Source organism: Spermophilus citellus, assembly GCF_964194105.1.
Source record: "Spermophilus citellus genome assembly, chromosome: 1".
NCBI lineage: Eukaryota > Metazoa > Chordata > Mammalia > Rodentia > Sciuridae > Spermophilus > Spermophilus citellus.
The window spans coordinates 83,392,264-83,415,144 of NC_138182.1; the positions used below are offsets into that span (position 1 = coordinate 83,392,264).

The 22,881-nt window shown below is 35.7% G+C and overlaps 1 protein-coding gene across 1 annotated transcript in view; it reads left to right on the plus strand.

Moving 5' to 3' along the window:
* Positions 1–22,881, plus strand: part of OBI1 (ORC ubiquitin ligase 1) — a 50,332-nt gene that overhangs the window by 6,417 nt on the left and 21,034 nt on the right. The window contains exons 2-5 of the mRNA XM_081290092.1: positions 9,747–9,882; positions 11,962–12,053; positions 16,819–17,067; positions 20,479–20,567. Coding sequence (XP_081146218.1) covers positions 9,747–9,882; positions 11,962–12,053; positions 16,819–17,067; positions 20,479–20,567 — 566 coding nt within the window. The remainder of the gene's footprint in view (positions 1–9,746; positions 9,883–11,961; positions 12,054–16,818; positions 17,068–20,478; positions 20,568–22,881) is intronic.

Here is a 22,881-nt window from a genome sequence, read left to right on the forward strand (position 1 = left end):
GAGTCATTGAAACAAGTTTGCACATTTATGCCTTTTAGCCCATGATGAGTGGCATCTTGCTGATGCCTGAGATGCCTTCATGGTATCTTTCATATTCTCAGTGTGAAATACTGGACTACTTTTTAATGGTGCTTATCTTTTAGCAACTGAACCTTACTTGGCAGCACCTTTAAAAGTGCTCCTTTTCTGGGCAGACTACACCTTCCAAATTCTTCGGTTCTGTTCTTTCCTCTTGATTCTCATGATATTTGCCTAAAAGCAGATGGTAACACCTATGCTGCCACCTGAATGCTGTACTGCCTTAAAAATTTCCTCTGCCAAATAAACTAGACCATCATCTTTTGGGGGGTGGGGGTTACTGGAGTTTGAACTCAGGGGCATTCGTCCACTGAGTCACATCCTCAGCCCTATTTTGTATTTTACTTAGAGACAGGGTCTCACTGAGTTGCTTAGCATCTTGCTTTTTTGCTGATGCTGGCTTTTTTAAAAAATTGTATTTATTCTAATTTGTTAATCATGGCAGCAGATTGCATTTTAATACATAGTACACATATAGAACACAATTTTTCATATCTCTGGTTGTTCACAAAGTAGAGTCACACCATTTGTGTCTTCATACCCATACTTAAGTTAATGATGTCCACTTCATTCCACCATCTTTCCTAACCCCTTGCCCCCTCCCTTTCTCTCCCCCCCTTGCCCTATCTATAGTTCCTCCATTCCTCTCATGCTCCCCCTCCATCCCCATTATGGATTAGCATCCACGTATCAGAGAAAACATTTGGCCTTTGGCTTTATGGGATTGGCATACTTCACTTAGCATAGTATTCTCCAACTCCATCCATTTATCTGCAAATGCCATGATTTTATTCCTTTTTAGTGCTGAGTAATATTCCATTATGTGTATATACCACAGTTTCTTTATCCATTCATCTACTGAAAGGCATCTAGGTTGGTTCCACAACTTAGCTACTGTGAATTGTGCTGCTATAAACATTGATGTGGCTCTGTCACTGTAGTATGCTGTTTTTTAAAAAATATTTTTCACTTGTTGATGTACCTTTATTATTTATTTATATGTGGTGCTGAGGATTGAAGCCAGTGCCTCACACATTGCTAGGCAAGTGCTCTGCCACTGAGCCACAACCCCAGCGCCTATAGTATTTTTACGTCCTTTGGGTTTAGACCACGGAGTGGGATAGCTGGATCAAATGGTGGTTCCATTCAAAGTTTTCTGAGGAATCCCCATACTGTTCTCCATATTGGCTGCACTAGTGTGCAGTCCTACCAGCAATGTATGAGTATGCCTTTCCCCTCACATCCTCGCCTTTCCCCTCACATCCTCACCAACACTTATTGTTTGTACTCTTAATAGCTATCATTCTGACTGGAATGAGATTAAATCTTAGAGTAGTTTGATTTGCATTTCTCTAATTGCTAGAGATTGACTATTTTTTAATATGTTTTTCGATTGATTATATATCAACTTCTGAGAAGTGTCTGTTCAGTTTCTTGGCCCGTTTATTGATTATTTGTTGGGTTTTTTTTTTTTTTTGGTGTTAAGATTTTTGAGTTCTTTATATATGCTAGAGATTAGTGCTCTTTCTGACGTGCTTGTGGTAAAAATGTGCTCCCATTCTGTAGGCTCTCTATTCTCCTCACCCATTGTTCCTTTTGCTGAGAAGTGCCGCAGTCTTGGCTGGGCACAAGATCACGAGCCACTCACAGCTTTGTAGATTCAAACAGCAGTTCTTTATTCCCAAACTCACACCGGCCTCTACACACGTTCTGGGGAAATCCCAGTTCTGCTGCCGCCCAATTCACCTACTCCACAAGGCTTTTTTCCAAAATCCCATTTGAATCTCAGGAGAACTCAACGGGAACAAGCAGCAGGAACACCCTAATCCCAGCAGCAATAATCTTCAACCTCCAACTTCCCTAAAACCCCTATTGTCTTAAACCGGGAACGCCCTAAACTTGTCTTAAACTGGGAACGCCTTAAACTTAAGGAGCGGGATACTTCCTCAAACCTGATCAGCTCTAAACCCGGATCCGCCTTGGTCCTTGAGCAAGGTCACCTTACATGCAATGTCAACAGCGAAATCCATTTAACATGGGGTACGCTAGCAAGGAAATTTTGATGCGTCATTCCTACTTGGCAATGGCCCTCAGCAGAGAAGAAGCTTTTAGTTTGAACCCACCTCGTTTTATTTCTTGCGCTTTAGTAGTCTTGTTAAGGAAATTAGGGCCTAATGTAACATGATAAAGATTTGGGCCTACTTTTTCTTCTCTTAGGTGCGGGGTCTGGGTCTGATTCGTAGGTCCTTGATCCACATTGAGTTGAGTTTTGTGCAGGGGAGAGATAGGTACTTAATTTCATTTTACTATATATGGATTTCCAGTTTTCCCAGCACCATTTGTTGAAGAGGCTATATTTTCTCCAATATATGTTTTTGACGCCTTTGTCTAATATGAGATAACTGTATTTATGTGGGTTTGTCTCTGTGTTCTCTGTTCTGTACCATTGATCTGTAGGTCTATTTTGGTGCTAATACCATGCTGTTTTTGTTACTATTGCTCTGTAGTATAGCTTAAGGTCTGTTATAGTGATGCTACCCACTTCACTCTTCCTGCTAAGGATTGCTCTGCCTATTCTGGGTCTCTTATTTTTCCAGGTGAATTTCATGACTGTTTTTTCTGTTTCTATGAGGAATATCACTGGGATTGCATTAAATCAAAATCTTTTGGTAGTATGGTCATTTTGATAATATTAATTCTGCCTATCAAAGAACAAGGGAGATCTTTCTATCTTCTAAGATCTTCTTTAATTTCTTTCTTTAGCGTTCTGTAGTTTTTTATTGTAGAGGTCTTTCACTCTTGCATTGACTCCAAAGTATTTACATTTTTTTAAGGCTATTGTAAATGGGGTGGTTTTCCTAGTTTCTCTTTCAGAGGATTTGTCACTGATGTACATAAATGCCTTTGACTTATGGGTATTGGTTTTATATCCTGCTATTTTGCTGAATTTATTTATTAGTTCTAGAAGTTTTTGGTAGCGTTTTTTTTTTTTTGGTGGGGGGATCCTCTAGGTGCAGAATCATGTCATCGGCAGATAGTGATAGTTTGAGCTCTTCTTTCCTATCTGTATCCTTTTAATTTCTTTCATCTGTCTAATTGCTCTGGCTAGAGTTTCAAGAACTATGTTAAATAGAAGTGGTGAAAGAGGGCATCCCTGTCTTGTTCCAGTTTTTAGAGGGAATGCTTTCACTTTTTCTCCATTTAGAATGATGTTGTGGTGGGGCCTAGCATAGATAGCTTTTACAATGTTGAGATATGTTCCTGTTATCCCTAGTTTTTCTAGTGTTTTGAACATGAAGGGCTGCTGTATTTTGTTGAATGCTTTTTCTGCATGTATTGAGATGATCATGAGAGTCTTATCTTTAAGTCTGTTGATGTGATGAATTACATTGAGGTTGGCTTTGAAGTTGTGATCCTCTTGCCTTAGCCTCTGAAGCCGCTGGGATTACAGGCATGAACCATTGAGCATGTCTACACCATCATCTTTAAACTCCACCTCCTACAAAGTCTGTACATACACAGTATAGCCAAATTCTTTGCTACAAAGTAAAAAAAAAAAGTAGCCTTTAGTCCAATTCCTAATAAAGTTTTTATTTCTCTCTGAAAGCTCATAAGCATAACCTTTACTATCACAGTTCTTTACTTGTACATTTCTATCAGCATTCTGGTCTTCTGAATCTCACAGTAAGCTCCACTTACAGCTTTCTATGCTTTTTCTTTTTTTAAAAAAAAAATATTTATTTTTTTAGTTGTAGTTGGACACGATACCTTTATTTTATTTATTTATTTTTATGTGGTGCTGAGGATTGAACCCAGGACCTCACATGTGCTAGGCAAGCGCTCTACCACTGAGCCACAACCCCAGCCCTTTCTATGCTTTTTCTAGCCTGCTACTTCAAACTTTTCCAAACTCCTTATACAAAGCAGTTCCAAAGATTTCTGAACCACATCATCAACATATATAGTCACAGCAAAGAACCCACATTTGGTACTGACTTTATGTGTTAGTCAGCTTTCCATTACTGTAACAAAATATGTGAGATAATCTGCTTAAAAGGAGGGAGGGTTTATTTTGGTGTATAGTTATGGAAGTTTCTGTTCATGGTTGGTTGGCTGTGTTGCTTGGGCAAGGCAACATATTGTATGTTGTGCTTAGTGGAGCAAGCTGCGCTCCTCATAACAGCTGGGAAGCAGAGAGAGAAGAAGGGTCTGGGGTCCCAATTTCTCCTTCAGGTCCCATTCAAGTGATCTAATTCCCCCTAGTGCCTACTTCTTAAAGATTTTAGCACCTTCCAATATTTCCAGACTGGTGACCAAACTTTTAACATATGGACCTTTTGGGGGACACTTTTCTAAACTGTAGTTATGGTTAATCCTAAAAATCATTAGTGAAGGCTTTGCAGAGGAGTTATCATTTGATTTATATTTAAAAAGTGAGAGGGATTTTATTTTGGTTTTCTCAGGAGGATGGAGAGGCCAATAAGACATAACAAGCTAAAAAAGGAGAGCTCCATAAATAGGAGCCTCTACTGTCTATTTTTGTGAACATCAAGTAGATCTGTGTTGTTGAAATGTACCTTGTATCAAATACTGAAATGGCAGATCAAGGGAAATGCCTTTTTAAGAACTAGATATATTCTTCATATGCTATACTTAATATTATAAGTAGGGAAAACTCATTGCTATCTTGCTAGAGAGCAGTGAAAGCTATTGATTTATACTTAGAAAGGTAGCTCTGGAATCAGTGTGAAAGGTGGACAGATGTGAACATTTGTGGGAGAAGATCATTGTAATAGATCAGGTATAAAAGAATGAGAACCTAAACTCGTTATTGGAGTGAAGAACATTTGGGTATAAATTTGCCATGCAACGGCTATTCTGAGGTGTACATTTTCCCCTTATTCTAACATATCTGAAATCTAGTTGCATCTTACAAGTGAGTGATTGTATCTTGTAATTGTAATCAGCAATGTTTTTCATTCTTTTCTCTTAGTGGTACATAAAATATTGGTGAAACTTAAGAATGTATAACTTCTTACACCTAATATATAATATAGAATTTGGTGACAAATTGGATAATGAGGATAGGGAAAAGAGGTTAGTAAAAGGCAGCTCTTTTTTAGCCCAAGTAAAAAAGTGGTGATGCCATCAACTTAGGAAGTAGTGCAGGTGCAGGAAGAAGAGTGTGTGGAGGAGATCAAGGTTTATTTTGAACATGTAATGGTGGAGGAAGCTGTAGGATCCTCATAATGATTTGGCTCCTGAGTTATATAGTTAATAGACTTGCTATTTTGTCTGTATTCAGGGAGGAGGGATTGCTATGTGAAAGTATCTGGGTTATCATCCATTATTTATTTTTAAACCACACCTAAATGAAAAGGGAACCTAATTTTCAGAGGCAAAAATTGATGCTCAGAATAATAAAAGTGCTAACCCAAGGTAGCATAACTCAGTAAATGAGAGAGCTGGAGTTGTCTCCAGGTTTGTTTGTAGAAGCCTAAGCTCTGTTTCTTATCAAGGTCCAGTTATAGAGAAGTTGAGTTGTTACATAAAGCTGATATTAATGCCATATGGCACATGATATTAAGAAAAACAAGAGGGGGGGAGGGAGGGAGGGAGGGGCAGGTGTGCATGAATATCAGATAAAATGGCCTGGGAAAAATGTTAGGAAAAGTAATTGTGCCACCTCAGTATCTTGACTGTATGCATTTTACTCTCTGATTCTGTTTCCATTATACTCTCTAGCATTACTCCAGCCTTATTGAAATGTATCCATTGACTCTATCGCTTTTCACTATCATCATTACCACTTAAGTACTCATTTCACTTATTATTTGTGGTCATCTATTATTATTAGTCCTTTTTCTCTCTGTTTCTCCTTGGCAAAATCTCAACTCTGGGTAAACTGAACTAATTATCTAATTTCCTGCCTGAACTTAGCAGCTAAATATTGCTAAGAAAAATAAACACCTGTGCTAATTAGTCTTACTTTGTGTTCAAAACCACAGACCTTAAATAGGAACTCAACACTGTAAAGAAGTCCTGCTACATGTCTCTAATAAACTTTCTCATTTTCAAAGTAACTGCTTTATTCTCTCTTTTTTTTTTTTTCAAATCTATATCCCATCTCCCTTCTCACTTTCAGCCGATATCCTCACTTCACATTTAATGACAAAATATAAGCAACTGGGACAGGTGGAATATGAATAAATTCCCTTGTCTTTCCCATTAACAGATCTTTAGTCCCTTACTATTTGTTCTCACACTTCCTGCTTTCCCTTCTGTTAAAAAGGAAGACAGTAGCTCACTCCTAAAAAGACAAAATCTCCTCTTGTGCTTTGAATTCCATTCTCCTTTACACAGAAATTTTTCTGTCTCCACTGCAAGACTCCTCCCCTTCACTACTGATATTCCCTTTTTACTGTATCATTCCCTTTGGCTTTCCTGGCTGTGGTCTAATGAATTACTTTGCTCTCTCCTTTGCATCAGAATATGAAAGAATTGTCTATATTCATCTTATCATTGTCTCTCAACATCCAGATTTCCATCCCCACCAGTTGCTGAAACAGGGCTTTTTAGTAACAGATCACAGTGACTTCCATGCAGTTAAATCCTATAGTCTCATCTCAGTTCACATCAAACTCAATATCTCATCAATATTTTACATATTTGGGCACTGTCTCCCTCTTAACACATTCTTCTCTTAACTTTTATGATACTGTTTTCTGTTTCTGATATGACAGGGCCCCCTTCTCCCAGTTTCTTTTGCTCCTTATTCCTCCTTTTTCTCTAGTTAGTGAAATGTCCCCCATCCCTGCTGTTTTGTCCATATTGGGCACCTGCTCCAGTGACTTTAAATGCCATTATCTTTTATACCATTGACTCTCAAAACTTACCAGGGCAAGACTAGACTTATGTACTTAATTTTTTTTTCAGGGTGGGGGGTGTACAGGGGATTGAACTCAGGGGCATTCGACCACTGAGCCACATTCCCAGCCATATTTTGTATTTTATTTAGAGATAGGGTCTCACTGAGTTACTTAGTGCCTCACCATTGCTAAGGTGGCTTTGAACTCTTGATCCTCCTGAGCTTTTGGGATTACAGGCATGCATCATCACACCCAGCTGAGACTTATGCACTAAAGTATGGGGTTGGCATCACAAATTTCACATGACTGAAACCGAATTCTTGATTTTTACCATGTGTGAAATTTGCTCCTTCATCTTTGGAACCTTAGTAAATGATAATACCAACCACTGAGGGGCTTAAAACCATTTTTAAGATTGGTGAGCCACTGAAATTTTTGAGGGGAACAAATACATATAAAATACTGATTGCTTTTAAACATATTTCTCGTAGGGAGTAGCATTTTAAAGCCCTTTTTATAATGTGTAATTTTATATCTTAAACATTGGATTTCATCCATTTTTAGATGAGTTTATGACATAAAAATAAATTAAGTCACCATTATAAAAGTAGCTACCAGTTCAAGGAGATAACTCTTTCTTCCTTAACTGAGCTTCGTAATTTGGGGGGAATAAGGTACTACTAGGAATAATATAGGGTACTACTAGGAATATTATAGGTACTACTAGGAATATTATAGGTCCAGGAAGGGTGACAGAATAGATATGACATTACCTTCCTGGTATTTAGTTTGGGCTTTTGTACTTCCAGAAAATTTCATGATATGCAAATGAAATTAAAACATGCATGAACACATTATAATATAGACTTTAAAATCACCTGAATTTTTAAGGAAAAAAAAAAGGCAACCAAAGTTCAGATTTGCCAGCCACTTCATATTAACCAGAGAATGCCTCACAGATTTTATGTGTGGCTGCTGCTAGGAGCATTTTCCAAACAAGAGTCTTAGACATGGTACTTCATGGTTTGTTTGTTTGTTTGTTGTTTTTAAAGGAATCTTGTCAAACCCTTTGAATTGAATGAATTAGTTAGATTTCTCCAAGAGCAAGTTTAAATTCATCTTTAATAATCTTCTCTATTTAGTTTTCTTGGATTAGTGTTTATAATCAAGGGAGTAGCAAAGTGTTTGGAAAGCCAGACTGAAACCAGACAGATCTTTGCAATGAGACTAAAATGATTACCTGCCTGCCTGTGATTTTGTTTTGGCTATGTAGACCCATTCCAAATGAATACTCAGTAGTCTTTTAGGGCAGACACAGCGGCACAAGGAAAGTGGTTTGTGGTAACACTCTATCTTCATTCTCCCTCTAATTCTGCTTTCCCTTGATCTTCTAGTCTCCTCCCCAGTGCAGAAGCCCTTATTACTGGTATTGTAATTATTAGAACAGGAAAATATTGAAAATGGCCGCAGAATATTTTGAATCCTGTAGTGGAAATATCATGTTGATCAAATGAAAGCCTAAGTCTTTCTGTGCTGTTTTTGTTTTTATTGTTAAATTATGCTATTTGAAAAATATTAAGTCATGATTCCCTTGTGGTGAGTTCATCAACTAATAAAATTACTGCCTTAATAGTAATTAATTCATTAAACAAATCAATTAAACCACTCTTTATTGAGTACCTACTAAGTACTTATCTAACTTATAGGTACCAGCAATTTAGGGATGAATGAGACTGGTAAAGAAAAATCTGATATGAGTAAAGTTAAAAAAGGGATGTGGCTCAAGCGGTAACGTGGGGGCGCTGGGTTCCATCCTCAGCACCACATAAAATAAAGATGTTGTGTCCACCGAAAACTGAAAAATAAATATTAAAAAATTCTCTCTCTCTCTCTCTCTCTCTCTCTCTCTCTCTCTCTCTCTCTCTCTTCTGTCTCTTTCTTAAAAAAAAGTGAGTAAAATGATGCTCAAAGATCACGATTTTTTTTAAAAAAAAGTTTATTTGAGTTAACAAAGTTTATTTGAATAAGAAAATGGTTCTAGAACAGGCAGCATTCTGGACCCGAGTTGGTTTAGAATGCCCTGCTTCATCGTGTATAAGGCTATATACAGTTCATTACTAGAGAAAAGGAAGTGGCACACAAAAAGCAGCCATCTGTTGCAAGAATATACTCTTCTTTTCTCTTTTTCCTTTGACAAAACTGCAACATTCAAAACACTCCAGTAACTCAGCACAAGCTACCTAATTTCTTCATACTTTGTCTTCCTTACTTGTAACATATATTTACTATATTTAGTTCATACAGCTGTGGTTTGTAAAAGACAGAAAGAGACAGAATGTACATGTGGAAGCCCTTCATAAAATATGACTATGGAAATGTAAGGTATTGTTATTTGTCCACATTTAAATGGAGTCAGAAATTTGAGTATTTCGTGTAAATACACGTGTAAAATAAAATAGTCTGAGGAAAAAATATCCTAACCTTAGTGGAACCAAAAAACAAAAAATATTCAATTTTTTTTTGTTTTACCATGAATGTGGTTAAGTATAGAATAATGAATCTCATAAATATGTCAAGAATTTCAGCTGCTATAACCAACTATTTTAGCTAGCATCTGTTATGCATATATAAGAAATGATATGGTCAAGATAATCAGCATTTTGAAGTCCTAGATATTCCCTGCTAAACACTCACTGTTCTGTACTCTAAAGAAGCAATTTGTTTGCTCTGCACTAAACTATATTGGGAATCTAGTTATGACTGTTGCCTATACTAAAAGTAATGTCTCTTTTTTCAAAGGTACGCCAGCCTGTCATTTGCATCAACAACCATGTGTTTTGTTCTATTTGTATTGATTTGTGGTTGAAGAATAATAGCCAGTGTCCAGCTTGCCGAGTCCCTATTACTCCTGAAAATCCTTGCAAGGAGATTATCGGTAAGGACCTATTTTATACACCGAGGAATAAATTTGAAATGTTTTCCAAGTTATGTATATTTGGGAGAAGATTAAAATAGTTTTCAATGGTGTTATTTAGCCAACATCATACTAGATTAATTAGTAATTTGTATAATGTATATGTGGAGCAACTGAAGGGCACAAAGCACTATGAGAGATGCTAGGAGAAATAACTCTTGGAGCTTCATGGGACTTATCAGTAAAGACTGTGCATGTGGACCAAAATATTAATCATTTAAAGCAGCAAAGCAGATGCTAAGGTCCAAAAAATAATATAAGGCCTGAAGAGTTTTGGCAGGAACATTCAGTTAGCAACATTGAAGAAGGCTTCATGAAGTAGTTGGACATTTAAGGATGTGTAAAATTTCAACTAGTAAAAATTAAGTGAGGCATAGGAGAGCATTTCATGCAGTGACATGAACAATATAGAATAATAAGCCTGTTTTGGGAAATGATCAGTAATTTAGTTTGGTTCTGACTAGTGAAATAAGATTGAAAAGGTAAATTGAGACTAGTGTAGAGGAACTCAAATGACAGCTAAATCAGGGACCTGCTCTATGGGTGGGAAGAAGGGAGAAGAGGGCAAAACACCCCTGAGTTCAGTCCCCATTAAAATAGGAAGGAAGGAGAAGGTAGGGAGAAAGAGAAAAAGAGAGAGTGTGAGAGAGAAGAGAAGAGAAAGAAATAATTTAAAGGGCCTTTTGGTGTTTGGTAGTTTTTTCCCCCATATATGTTATTTCTTTTAAATTATAAAAATTAAAATAATTTTTGTTTGCTTTAGGAAACATTTAAAGTCAATCTATAATTATCCACATATAGAAAGCATTTTTCAGAAAGCTTAAGTCATTGTAATAGTCCTAAGTTAGGGAAAATTGACTTTAAATAAGATTTTTACAGTGAAAATGGAAAGGAAGATATATATGCTGGACAGCAAAAGAAGAACTGGTAGGACTTTGGCAATAAAGATCCAAAGAAAGAATCAAAGTTGGCTCCAAGATTTCTTTCCTACCTTATAAAACATGGCAGATGACTAATTCTCTGCTGTGTTGCATTTTGTGGGGTTAAATTTTTCCTTCTCTATGTATTTACCTACTGGACTTCACTGAGGAATCAGGTCTTTTCTTACAGAATATAAGTTGTGTTTTTTAAATTTTTTTGTAGTTGTAGACAGACAGAATGCCTTCATTTTTTTCATTTTTATGTAGTGCTAAGGATCCAATCTAGTGCCTCACACATGCTAGGGAAGTGCTCTGCCACTGAACTACAGACCCAGAATATGAGTTTTGATAATTAAAATAATCTGAATGTTTTTAACCCTCAGCTTTTCTACACAGGCCTCCTCCTTCCTTCATTCATTCATATCTCAGTGATATTCTGTAAATTTTCTCAAGTAAAATAGTTGATCCATCATTGATTTGATAGATGTCTTGAAAAAGAACATCTGTAAAATGCCTTCACTATCATGACACTAAAAAGCAAGGAAGGTAACCACAGCAGAAATGAAAAACTCTTGAGAATTCATATTGTATATATTTCTAACAAGTCATGCATATAATTAATGCTGTGACTCATAATCCATTGTAAGTACATTATTAGAATCAGTGAAAAATATGCATTAATTTTTTCGGTTGTGTTACCAGTAACCAAGCATATTTGAATACCTTGGTTATAATTATTTATACATACATATATTTAATCATTGACTTGGTTTTATTATTATTTAACAGTTGTCTAGCTTTCAGGTTTTCAGTAGTCCAAATGTGAAAATTAATAACACATGGTCCTTTTCCCTACTGAGTTTTTTCTAGTATGACATATAGATAAACAAACACAATATGATATTTTACTGAAGGCATTTATTATGGTGTTATTTGATTATTTGTTTTTCCCAGAATTAAGATAGAGAATAGGCCTAGATGGCAGCCCAAAATTGGTGTGAAAGAGAAAATGTAGATATTAAACTGGTGAACTATATAAAATAAGAAAAAGGTTCATTTTCATTTTGCCAAAATCAGAATTTTTTAAAAAAGGACTTTTTCTTTTTTTTTTTCCTTATAGGAGGAACAAGTGAAAGTGAACCTATGCTAACTCATACAGTCAGGAAGCACCTTCGGAAAACTAGACTTGAATTACTCCATAAAGAATATGAGGTAAGGGGCTGGGGATGTGGCTCAAGCGGTAGCGCGCTCGCCTGGCGTGCGTGCGGCCCGGGTTCGATCCTCAGCACCACATACAAACAAAGATGTTGTGTTCGCTGAGAACTAAGAAAAAAAATAAATAAATATTAAAAATTCTCTCTCTCTCTCTGTCCCTCTCTGTCCCCCTCTCTCTCACTCTATCAAAAAAAAAAAAAAAAAAGAATATGAGGTAAACATTAATTGAATTTTAAAATTATGTCAGCAGTGAATTTGAAGTAAAATTGAACTACCTCAGTCCTCAGACTTCTTAGAATAAATATCCAGTGAACCATTCTTTTGAATTCCAGTTAGAAAAATATACTTTATTTAGCCAGGCGAAGTGGTGCACGCCTGTATCTCAGTGGCTTAGGAGGCTGAGGCAGGAAGATTGCAAATTTAAAACCAGCCTCAGCAACTTAGTGAGGCCCTAAGCAATTTAGCGAGACCCTGTCTCAAAAAAATAAAAAGAGTGAAGGATGGGGCTTAGTGGTTAAGTGTCCTGAGTTCAATCCCTGGTACCGAAAAAATAATAGTAATAATAACTTGTTTGGCAAATTCTTTTTCTTTTTCCCTTTTCTATTTTAAATAAGGAAGATATAAAAATTTTTTTTCTTAAATTTTATGTAAGTACCAAGTAAGGGAAGAAAGGAGAAGAAAAGGATTCCAGGGGAAAGGAAGATATGAAAGCAGAAAGCATTCCCCCACCATTTTTTAATTTAAAATTTATACCTCTATAGACAAGTTAAAATTAAAACCTCTATTTCCCTTAAGAAGTTGGGAGAAAAAGAAACCATCATTTGAAAGCCCTCCTGAATCCACAATTAACATTTATTTTTGCCTATAAATTCACTGATGATTATAAGCTCAACCAATTTTTATCACCATGCTTTATGGCAACTATTAGCACAGAAATTTTAGTGTGAAATGTTATTTTCTGATTCTTGTGTAAAGGTGAATGAGCATTCTGATTTACCACAGTAGTGGAGAATTTCCAAAGAAATTCTTTGCTAACGAAGTACACATAGTCTTTTTTTTTTTAAGAGCAGGAAAAGTTTATTTTGGCTCATGGTTTCATAGGTTCATTTCATGGTTGACTGCCTCCCTTGCTCTGGGCCCAAGTTGAGGCTAAATATGGCAGAAGCACCTAGAAAGGAGAGCTCCTTGGCTCATGGCAGCCACGAAACAGACAACCAGCATGAGGAGGCAGTAGCAAAATAGAAAAACCTCAAAACACATCCCAATGATTCACTTCACTTCCTCCAGCCACACCACAGTTACCACCCAGTAATACATTCAAATTATGAATCCATCAAACAGGCCTATCAACCAATTTTGTCACAACACACATAATCTAATCATTTCATGTCATGCATTAGCATAGGAGCTTTTGGGGGACATCCCATATCCAAACCATAATATTTGAACAAGGAAATGGGCTGTCATTCAATAGTGAATGTGCCTGTGCTTTGATCCTAAACTTCTCAGCCTCCAAAACAGTGAAAATAATTTTTTTAATAATCCACCCAGTCTGATATTTTTATATTTTATTCATCATTCCAAATGGACTAAAACAGTATATGGGGTGTGTGTGTGTAGGGGGAGATGGTGGTTGGTGGGGAGGGGCATAGAAGATATAGTGTCGCTTTTCCTGGATTTTTAAAAATATTTATTTGTTCTAATTATACATGACGGCAGAATGCATTTCAATTCATAGTACACAAATGGAGCACAAATTTTCATTTCTCTGGTTGTACATGAAGTATTCTTCAAGTTGTACATGAAGACATTCATGTCTTCATACCCATACTTAGGGTAATGATGTCTACCTCATTCTACCATCTTTCCTACCCCCTTACCCCCTCCCTTCCCCTTCCTCCCCTTTGCCCTATCCAAAGTTCCTCTCTTTCCCCCAACCCCTATGTGATCATCATCCACATATCAGAGAAGACATTTGGCCTTTGTTTTTTTGCGATTGGCTAATTTCCGTTAGCATTATATTCTTCAAATCCATGCATTTATCTGCAAATGCCATTGTTTATTCTCTTTTAATGCTGAGTATTATTCCATTGTGTATATATACCACAGTTTCTTTATCCATTCATCTATATAAGGGCATCTAGGTTGATGCCACAGTTTAGCCATTGTGAATTGTGCTGCTATAAACATTAATGTGGCTGTGTCACTGTAGTATGCTATTTTTAAGTCCTTTGGGTATAGACCAAGGAGTAGAATAGCTGGGTCAAATGGTGGTTCCATTTCAAGTTTTCTGAGGAATCCCCATACTGCTTTTCATATTGGTTACACCAATTTGCAGTCCCACCAGCAATGTAAGAATGTGCCTTTTCCCCCACATCCTTGCCAACACTTATTGTTGCTTGTATTTTTGATAACTGCTATTACCAAACCTTAAACTATACTATAGAGCAATAGTAACAAAAATGGCATGGTATTGGCACCAAAATAGACTTACAGATCAATGGTAGAGAATAGAGGACACAGAGACAAACCCACATACATACAGTTATCTCTTATTAGATAAAGGTGCCAAAAACATGTATTGGTGAAAAGATAGCCTCTTTAACAAATGATGCTGGGAAAAATTGAAATTCATATATAACAAAATGAAATTAAGCTCCTATCTCTCCCCCTGCACAAAACTCAACTCAAAGTGGATCAAGGACCTAGTAATTAGACCAGAGACCCTGCACCTAATAGAAGGAAAAGTAGGCCCAAATCTTTGTCATGTCAGATTAGGCCCCAATTTCTTTAACAAGACTACTAAAGCACAAGAAATAAAATAAAGAATCAATAAATGAGGTGGATTCAAACTAAAAAGCTTCTTCTCAGCAAAATAAACAATCAGTGAGGTGAAGAGAGAGGCTACAGAATGGGAGCAAATTAAAACTACTTTAAGATTTGCTCTCACTCCAGTCAGAAATACACATACTTTTGAGTAGTAGGCATTAAGTCAACTTGTTGTTTATGTTGACTAAAGAGGGGGAGATATTATTAATCTCTTTTGATACCTGTTGAGTTTTTTTTGGTTTTGGTTTGGTTTGGTTTGGTACTGGGGTTTGGGGATTGAACCTAGGGGTGCTTGACCATGGAGCTGCATCCCCAGTGCTTCTTATTTTTTATTTTGCAACAGTATCTCACTAACTTGCTTGCCTAGGCTGGCCTCAAACTTGAGATCCTCCTGCTTCAGCCTCCTGAGTCACTGGGATTATAGTTGTAAGCTCCTGATGGGCTTGACACAAAATATCTTTAAGTTAAACTATCTCAGCTGCCTCAATTTTTTTTTTAAAGTAATGGGGCATAAATAAATGACTAAATAAATATTTATTTAGATCTTCATTTTCCATTGCTATCATGATGCAATGAGAGCATGCCTGACTCCATGTTTTTACACATACATGAACATATAAATGCCTATATTTATATTTGTTTATTAATTAACATTAAATTAGGCAAAGAAATTTATTTATTACAATTTAAAATAGTAACTAGTACTATGGTAACTCTTAATTCTTACACACTTTATATTTTTACAAATTTATATTTATCATATGAAAATACTAACTGGAGTTAACTTTTGAGAGAGCGCTGACTCTCTTAGTCTGTGTTTTGCTGATATTACCTGAGACTGAGTAATTTATAATGAACAGAAATTTCTTTGGTCATGATTCTTAAGGCTGGGAATTCTTGGAGCACAGTATCAGCATCTGGTGAGGGCCTTTGTGGTGCATGGTCCCATAGTGGAAAACAGAAGGAGCAAGAGAGGACAAGAGGAAGAGTGGGAAGGGTACTTGAATTCATCCCTTTTTATCAGAACCTACTCTCTCAATTACTAACCCACTCCTATAATAACAGTATTATTCCATTCATGAAAGTAGTGTCTAATGGCCTAATCACCTTTTAGCAACCCACCTTTTAACAACCCACCTTTTAGTAGTGTCACAATATCAATTAAATCTCAGCATGAGTTTGGGAGAGGACATTCAAATTATAGCAGCAGCATATGGGGCTACTTGTAGCTTATTTTCTAACAACAGAATTTTTAACAACCTCATTTTAAGGTGACATGTTTATTATGGATGAATAAATGGCATCACAGAAAAGTTTTGTAATCCAAATATTCAGTGACTGCAGTTAAGATACCAAGCAGTTTCAGAGTCAGAAAACTAATTCTTGGCAATAGTCATAGTAGTAATTGAAGAAAACTAGAAAAGCTGAAAGTTAACTACAGGTATTATTCTGAAATGAAAAATGGAAGGCTATATGATATTATTCCTACTTCAAATGTAGAAGCAAAAATATAAACATTAAACAAAACCCCTAATCAATCACCTTGATCTATACTTAATTAGCCTCATTAAAGCAAATTAAATATGCCTCAGATTTTTCTTCTGAAATGAAATCTGCTTCCCTATTTAAATTCATGTGTCTTATTTTCTGCATAACATCTTAAATAAAAGTTAACATTTTTCTTTTTTAAAACCGGAACTATTATTGAATTAAAGTACAAGTACATAAATGTCAAATTTTATTGAATCATGATACATTTTGAGAATTTAAACCATATGTAACTGTCTTCCTACAAAGCTATTATGATGTATCTTAAGAATCTGTGTATCTACAGATATTTGAATATAAAATCCAAAAGTATATTGGCTTTAGTTTAGCATCTCTTCGTGTTTAGTTCCTATTTCTGCCTAACGACTATGTGTTGCTTTTTCAGGATGAAATAGATTGTTTGCAGAAAGAGGTAGAAGAGCTTAAAAGTAAAAATCTCAGCTTGGAATCACAGATCAAGACTATTCTGGATCCTTTAACCTTGATGCAGGGCAGCCAAAATGAAGATAAACATCCAGTTGCAGATAATCCAAGTAAAATTGATCCAGAAACTGTAGCAGAATGGAAGAAAAAACTTAGAACAGCTAATGAAATCTATGAAAAAGTAAAAGATGATGTGGATAAATTAAAAGAGGTAAGTTAGGTGGTTTTCAAAATTCTTTAATATTTTAAGTGCCTTCAAAAGTATAAATAGCAATATTACCTTGACTTATCACTAGATGACTTGAGAAAGACAGAATCGCTGGATGAGCATTTATATGCAATAGGAAGACTTTTTCTCATTAAATATCATTAGTTGCCAAGAAATATCAGGTGGTTCCATTTGTGACTGTAAGTGGAGACTCTGTAATGCTTCTATATGAAACTGCATCTTCTGGAAGAGTAACATCAATTTAAAGGATGTATTTCTATTTTCCCTTTGTGGTTTGCTTAAGCTTATGCCTTATGTGCATGAAAACAAAAGCATACCCAATTTCTTGCCCATAAAAGGAAAGGTTTTGACCATCTCTTTTCTAGCACCATGATTCCCTGATTATCAATAGATGGTTAAAGGATGAATAATAAATTATAAGAGACCTGTGAGGAGCTCCTTTAGAGTACTCCATGAAAAAGAAGATTGTGATTCATTCTTTTTTCAATTATTTTCCCACCTACCCAACAAAGTAGAGAGAACATAAGTGAAAAGGGTAAACTTCTAGGATTTTCCAATTTAGGAAGGGAGAGACTCTCCCTGTCATCAGCACTATCTGTGATAGTCAGGTGTGGTAGTGCTTTCTTGACCAAAGACCAGCCTTTAACTACACTTAAGATTATTGGGGCTGGCTCAGCAATAGAGCACTTGCCTAGCATGTGCGGGGCCCTGGGTTCAATCCTCAGCACCACATAAAAATAAAATAAAGATATTGTATCCAACTACAACTAAAAATATATATTTTTAAAAAAAGATTTATCTGCCCTGGAGTCTGGTTGTGCTAAATGGAAATTTTGTTATACTCAGGTCTCCAACCACCCATTCAGCTATCTGCATTCACTTAAAATACTAGTGTTGTGTTGAATTACTGAGTACTACCTGTACAGTAATTGATGGAGGCTATATGATATTTTAAAGAATTACCATCGTATCCTGTTAGCAGAGATTCATCTGCAACTAAGTGTAAGCCATCTTCCACATATAAAATAAATGCTGTTTGGGCTGAGAAAAGGTCAAGATAAGAGGGAAAAGGAAACTTAGTGCTACAGATAAAAAAAAAAAAAAACAAATATAATTGCACTGATTTTTTTTTTTTTGCAAGTTTAGGGGATATATATAGTTTCTTTGTGTGTTTTTGGCCAACCTTAGTTATGTTGGATTGTTAGAAGACAAGAGGAAGCCAGGTGTGGTGGTGCATGCCTGAAATCCCAGCGACTCTGTAGGCTGAGGCAGGAGGATTGCAAGTTCAAAACCAGCCTCAGCAAATTAGCAAGAACCTAAGCAATTTAGTGAGACCCTGTCTCAAAATAAAAACTAAAATGGCCATGGATATGGCTCCGTGTTTAAGTGCTCCTGGGTTCAATTCATGCTGCCATTAAAAAAAATAAAATAAAAAGAGAAAAAAAGACAAGAGGAATTATAGCTGAGAAATTATATATTTCAATCTGCAATTTTTCCTTTAGCTTCCATACCTTTTCTTGAGCCATCAGTGTGATCTGTGGGATCTCTTTCATAATTTTTAAATTTTGCAACAAACTTCTTAGAGCATGCTTCTTAGAGCATGAATCTCTGATTGGGAACTACTCTGAGCTCAGAATGGTGTGGGGGTTGTTTTTAAAAAATACATAAATCATCTGGGCACAGTGGTTCATGCCTGCTCCAGCAACTCAGGAGACTGAGGCAGGAGGATCTCCAGAGCAAAATGAATAAGAAAATATGGAGGGCAGAGACAAAAATGTAAAATTATAAAGTAATAAAATACTACAGATCAAATATGGAATATAAAAGAGTCAAAATAAAATACTACATAGAATGAGCAAAGTGGACTTTTTTCTTGATGCTTCCTGAACTGCATAAGTTTTGAATTATGAGAGCAGTATCATTACCCAACCAGTGTTGATAATGCAGAATAGTTAGCTGCATTATTAGTCTTCATTACTCTCTGATAATTGAAAATCCTAGCCTGTCCATAATGAGAAATATTAAGAGAGTTGCAGAATTGGTGAGAGACCTTGAAACAATGATAGTGATACAGTATGGGGATTTGGATATGAGGAAAGAAAATCAAATGAGTTTCTAATTTAAGCTGTAGTCATCATCAGAAAGCATTCACTAAGTGCCTCTCCTTATGGTGCTATACTTGAAAGCTTAATTCATTGTCTATATGTATGAGGAAGTAAATGGCTTTTCTTATATCTTCAGAGGGGCAATAATGGTGTTTATCAGTCACTTAAAGAATTAACCCTCCACAGTCCTGGTTGGCGTGTAGTCATGAAGATAAGCAAGTGCTCAGATCTCAAAAGGAACCTGGATGACTTTAAGTAAGGGTATTAGGTTTTATACCCCCCAAATGTCTTTTGCCCTACTTCTTTCGTGAGAATGCACATTCAAATGCACATTTGTATATAGATGGGTAGGTAATACAGAAGTTTTGGAAATTAATCAAAAGCATAGATAAAATTTTTGAAATATGTTTTTAGGACTTCTTGATTTAATTTTGTTCTTGTGATCCATTAATTGTGAATATAAATGTTTTAGGCAGAGAATTTCCCTTGCCATGTGAATTGAGTTTGGTTGCTAGTCTAGGCAATCTTATTTTTGTTTGGAAGTGGCTTTAAGAAGATTCTGAAATTAAGAGCACTATTTTTTCAGGCTGTCCATAGTCAATATTGAACCTCTAGATTTTTCTAGTAATTATTGTCTTCTTAGGTAATTTTTAGGTATATTATAATTCAAGAAAAGAAATCATACTTGGGATTTTTTTTTCTTTTTAATCAAGGTCTAGAATTCATGGAATCAGAAAATATTGACCCATTTTTTAAAAAGGATCTCAGAAGTTGTCAGCCAGAGAATTGGTAAAGCCTTTTTGAAGAAAGCAAGCAAATAGTTCAATCATATTTTATTTATTCTTAGAAAAATGTGTTTAAGTAGCAATGAAGAAATCAGTCTCATAGCTCAAGAATTAACTCTTCAGCATTTGTTTGCAAATACTTGCATGTGTTGCAGTGTTACTTTGCTTAGAATGTTCAGTTATGCAAAAAAGAAAAAAAACACATTTTTGCCATTAGTATAGTTCCTTAATGACTTTAATCTAGCTAAAATATAGTTTTGTTTATTTTCCTCGATAGTAGATGGGCAGAGTGCTTGGGGAATATGGATTAAAAATGCTTAGTTGTGTTCACCATTTCAGATGTTATTCTCAGTGGTGATTTTCAGTTTCCAAAGACCATGTTCTAGTATTCAGTTTTCTGATATTATTGCTCTAAAAAATACAGATGGCTCATGTCATAAATTTTACAAGAAACTTTTGTTTTAGCTTGTGCATAGTTATTTTCAACTCTTTTTTTTTTAAAGGCAAATAAAAAATTGAAGTTGGAAAACGGTGGCCTGGTGAGGGAGAATTTGCGACTGAAGGCGGAAGTTGACAACAGATCACCCCAGAAGTATGTATTTTGTTCAGAGAGCAATATTTCAGATTATGTCAGTCTTTCAGACTAGTCTTATATGATAGTACATGGTTTTCACCCTACTCTCTTTAAGAAGAGAGTGCATGCTTTTGTTAGTAAAATCTAAGTTAAGGTTAATTTTGTTAAGGCTAATTTTGAAGAAAGGGTTTTATACTTACCTTTTTTTCTTATCTGATTAATAATAGAACACTTATTTTATTTGAGCTTTCACTTGATTTTACAGATAACTGTCTAATAGTACTAATAAATAATGAGATTAAAGTAATGCCCTTCAGTTGTTTTCTGAAATAATCCTAGTAATAGTAAGTGTTCATATAGTATATTCTCCTTACCAGGTACAACAGAATATAATGTAGAACTATTATTATTTTGTATTTACAGATGAGAGAATAGAGACATAGAGATATAGAGATTAATTTAAATCTGTGCAGTTAGTGAGCATTTGAACTCAGGTGGTCTATCCCCAGAGTCTATACTCTCAATCATTACACAAAAATGCTTACGTGAAATAGAATATACGGCATTTTTCTTGAAATTTTGGACTGATTTGAAGCTAATAAATGTGAATTTATTTTTCCTTTATGATGGAATAGTTTTTAATCCCATTTTAGAAGTTATAAGATTGCACATATTGACCTGCTTAACAGTCTGTTAAAATTATTGAAGTTAGAGGAGTTAAGAGTTGAAGATTGAGTAGAAAGATAGCAGAGAGTATTTGTGGTTCTTTTCTAGGACAAAAAAATGGCAAATCAGAAAACAATAAGGCCTGATAGGTCTGGCAGCTTCTCTGACGCAGCTTCTCATAACTGTGCCCTTTCTTCTCATCCAGCCACTGAACTTCATATATTTTGTTGTTGTTGTTTTATTCATTCTTTTTAATCATACATGACAGTAGAACATATTTTGACATATCATACATACATGGAGTATAACTTCCCATTCTTGTGGTTGGGTTATACATGATGTGAAGTTACACTGGTTGTGTATTCATATATGAAAATTCTACTGTCTTTCCTATTCCCATCCCTCCTCCCATCCCCCCATTTCCCCTGCCCAATCTGGGGAATCTCAATACTTCTAACTTCCCTCACCCCCTGCCTATTGTGAGACTGAACTTCATTTCTTCTGAAAAGGACAAGACAGGAATAAGGAAACAATGGGCGTTTACCCTACAAGAAATAACTCTTTGCTTTTTATTTACATAGGAGGAAAAGTTACCCTCAGTAAAGTCTAATGTGGTAACAGAAAATAGTTGAAGTAAATCATAATTATGCAAAGCAGAGATCACTAACCAGTAGAGAAAGAAGCGAGATTTTTACTTTTAAATAATTCCTTTCCCTGTGCTTGCCAATCCCATTTTTCTTTTCACTTCAGATAATGTCCTACTTTGACAAATTAGTGAAGTAAGTGTAGGAAGTGTTGTTGCTATGTAGTGGTTTGAATCTCTGCTCCTATCATTTATTGGCAGCTCGCCTTGCCAGTCATAGTAATGCTTGTCCATTAGCCATTTCCCACAGCATGCTGAATGGAACAGAAGCTATTTGTTTGTAGCTTTTATTTCTTGAAAATTTGCCCACCAGATTTCAGATGTAATGCCAGCCACAAGGATGTGTTTTTAAATATCCATGTCTTCAACCAGATAAATAACTGAAGAATCTCACCTGAGGCAACCTTGCCTCCATTCTCAAATAAGCAGCCTCACATCTGAATCCACTATAACTTTCAGATTTGCCATCTTTAACTTCCTTCATGGGAAGGAACAGTTTCCCTCAAAAAATGATTTAAGCTGACCCCTATTCCAGATCAATTTGAAATGCATTGAGGTATTAAATGCATTGCATTTGATTTATAGCCTTGTTTACTTTGCATCACCAAACCCTAGTGGGATTCAGAGAGAAGCTGACCACAGCTGAAAATATCCAGATATGGTTCACCTTAGGAGAGCTCCTAGTTTTACAGAAAAGAATATGAAATTTCAAGAATTTGAGAGTAAAATGCAAACAAAAATCACTCTTCCATTTCATTCCCTCAGGTTAGAAAATGCTTTAACTCCTTATTTTTTCTCTTGTCTGCTTGGTTAGATATAAAGGAATACTTTTTATACACATGGTCTTAGTCTCTAATGTATCCTACAAGTTGAACAGATGTATTCTACAAATCATTACAGAAGAGAGAGCTTTAAGACTTAGATACTGGAGAGAGGGAAAAAAATTAGGAAGTTATGTTAGTCAGCTTAGGCTTCCATTAAAAAAAAAATACCCTACACAGGGATAAAAAATACTCTACAGTA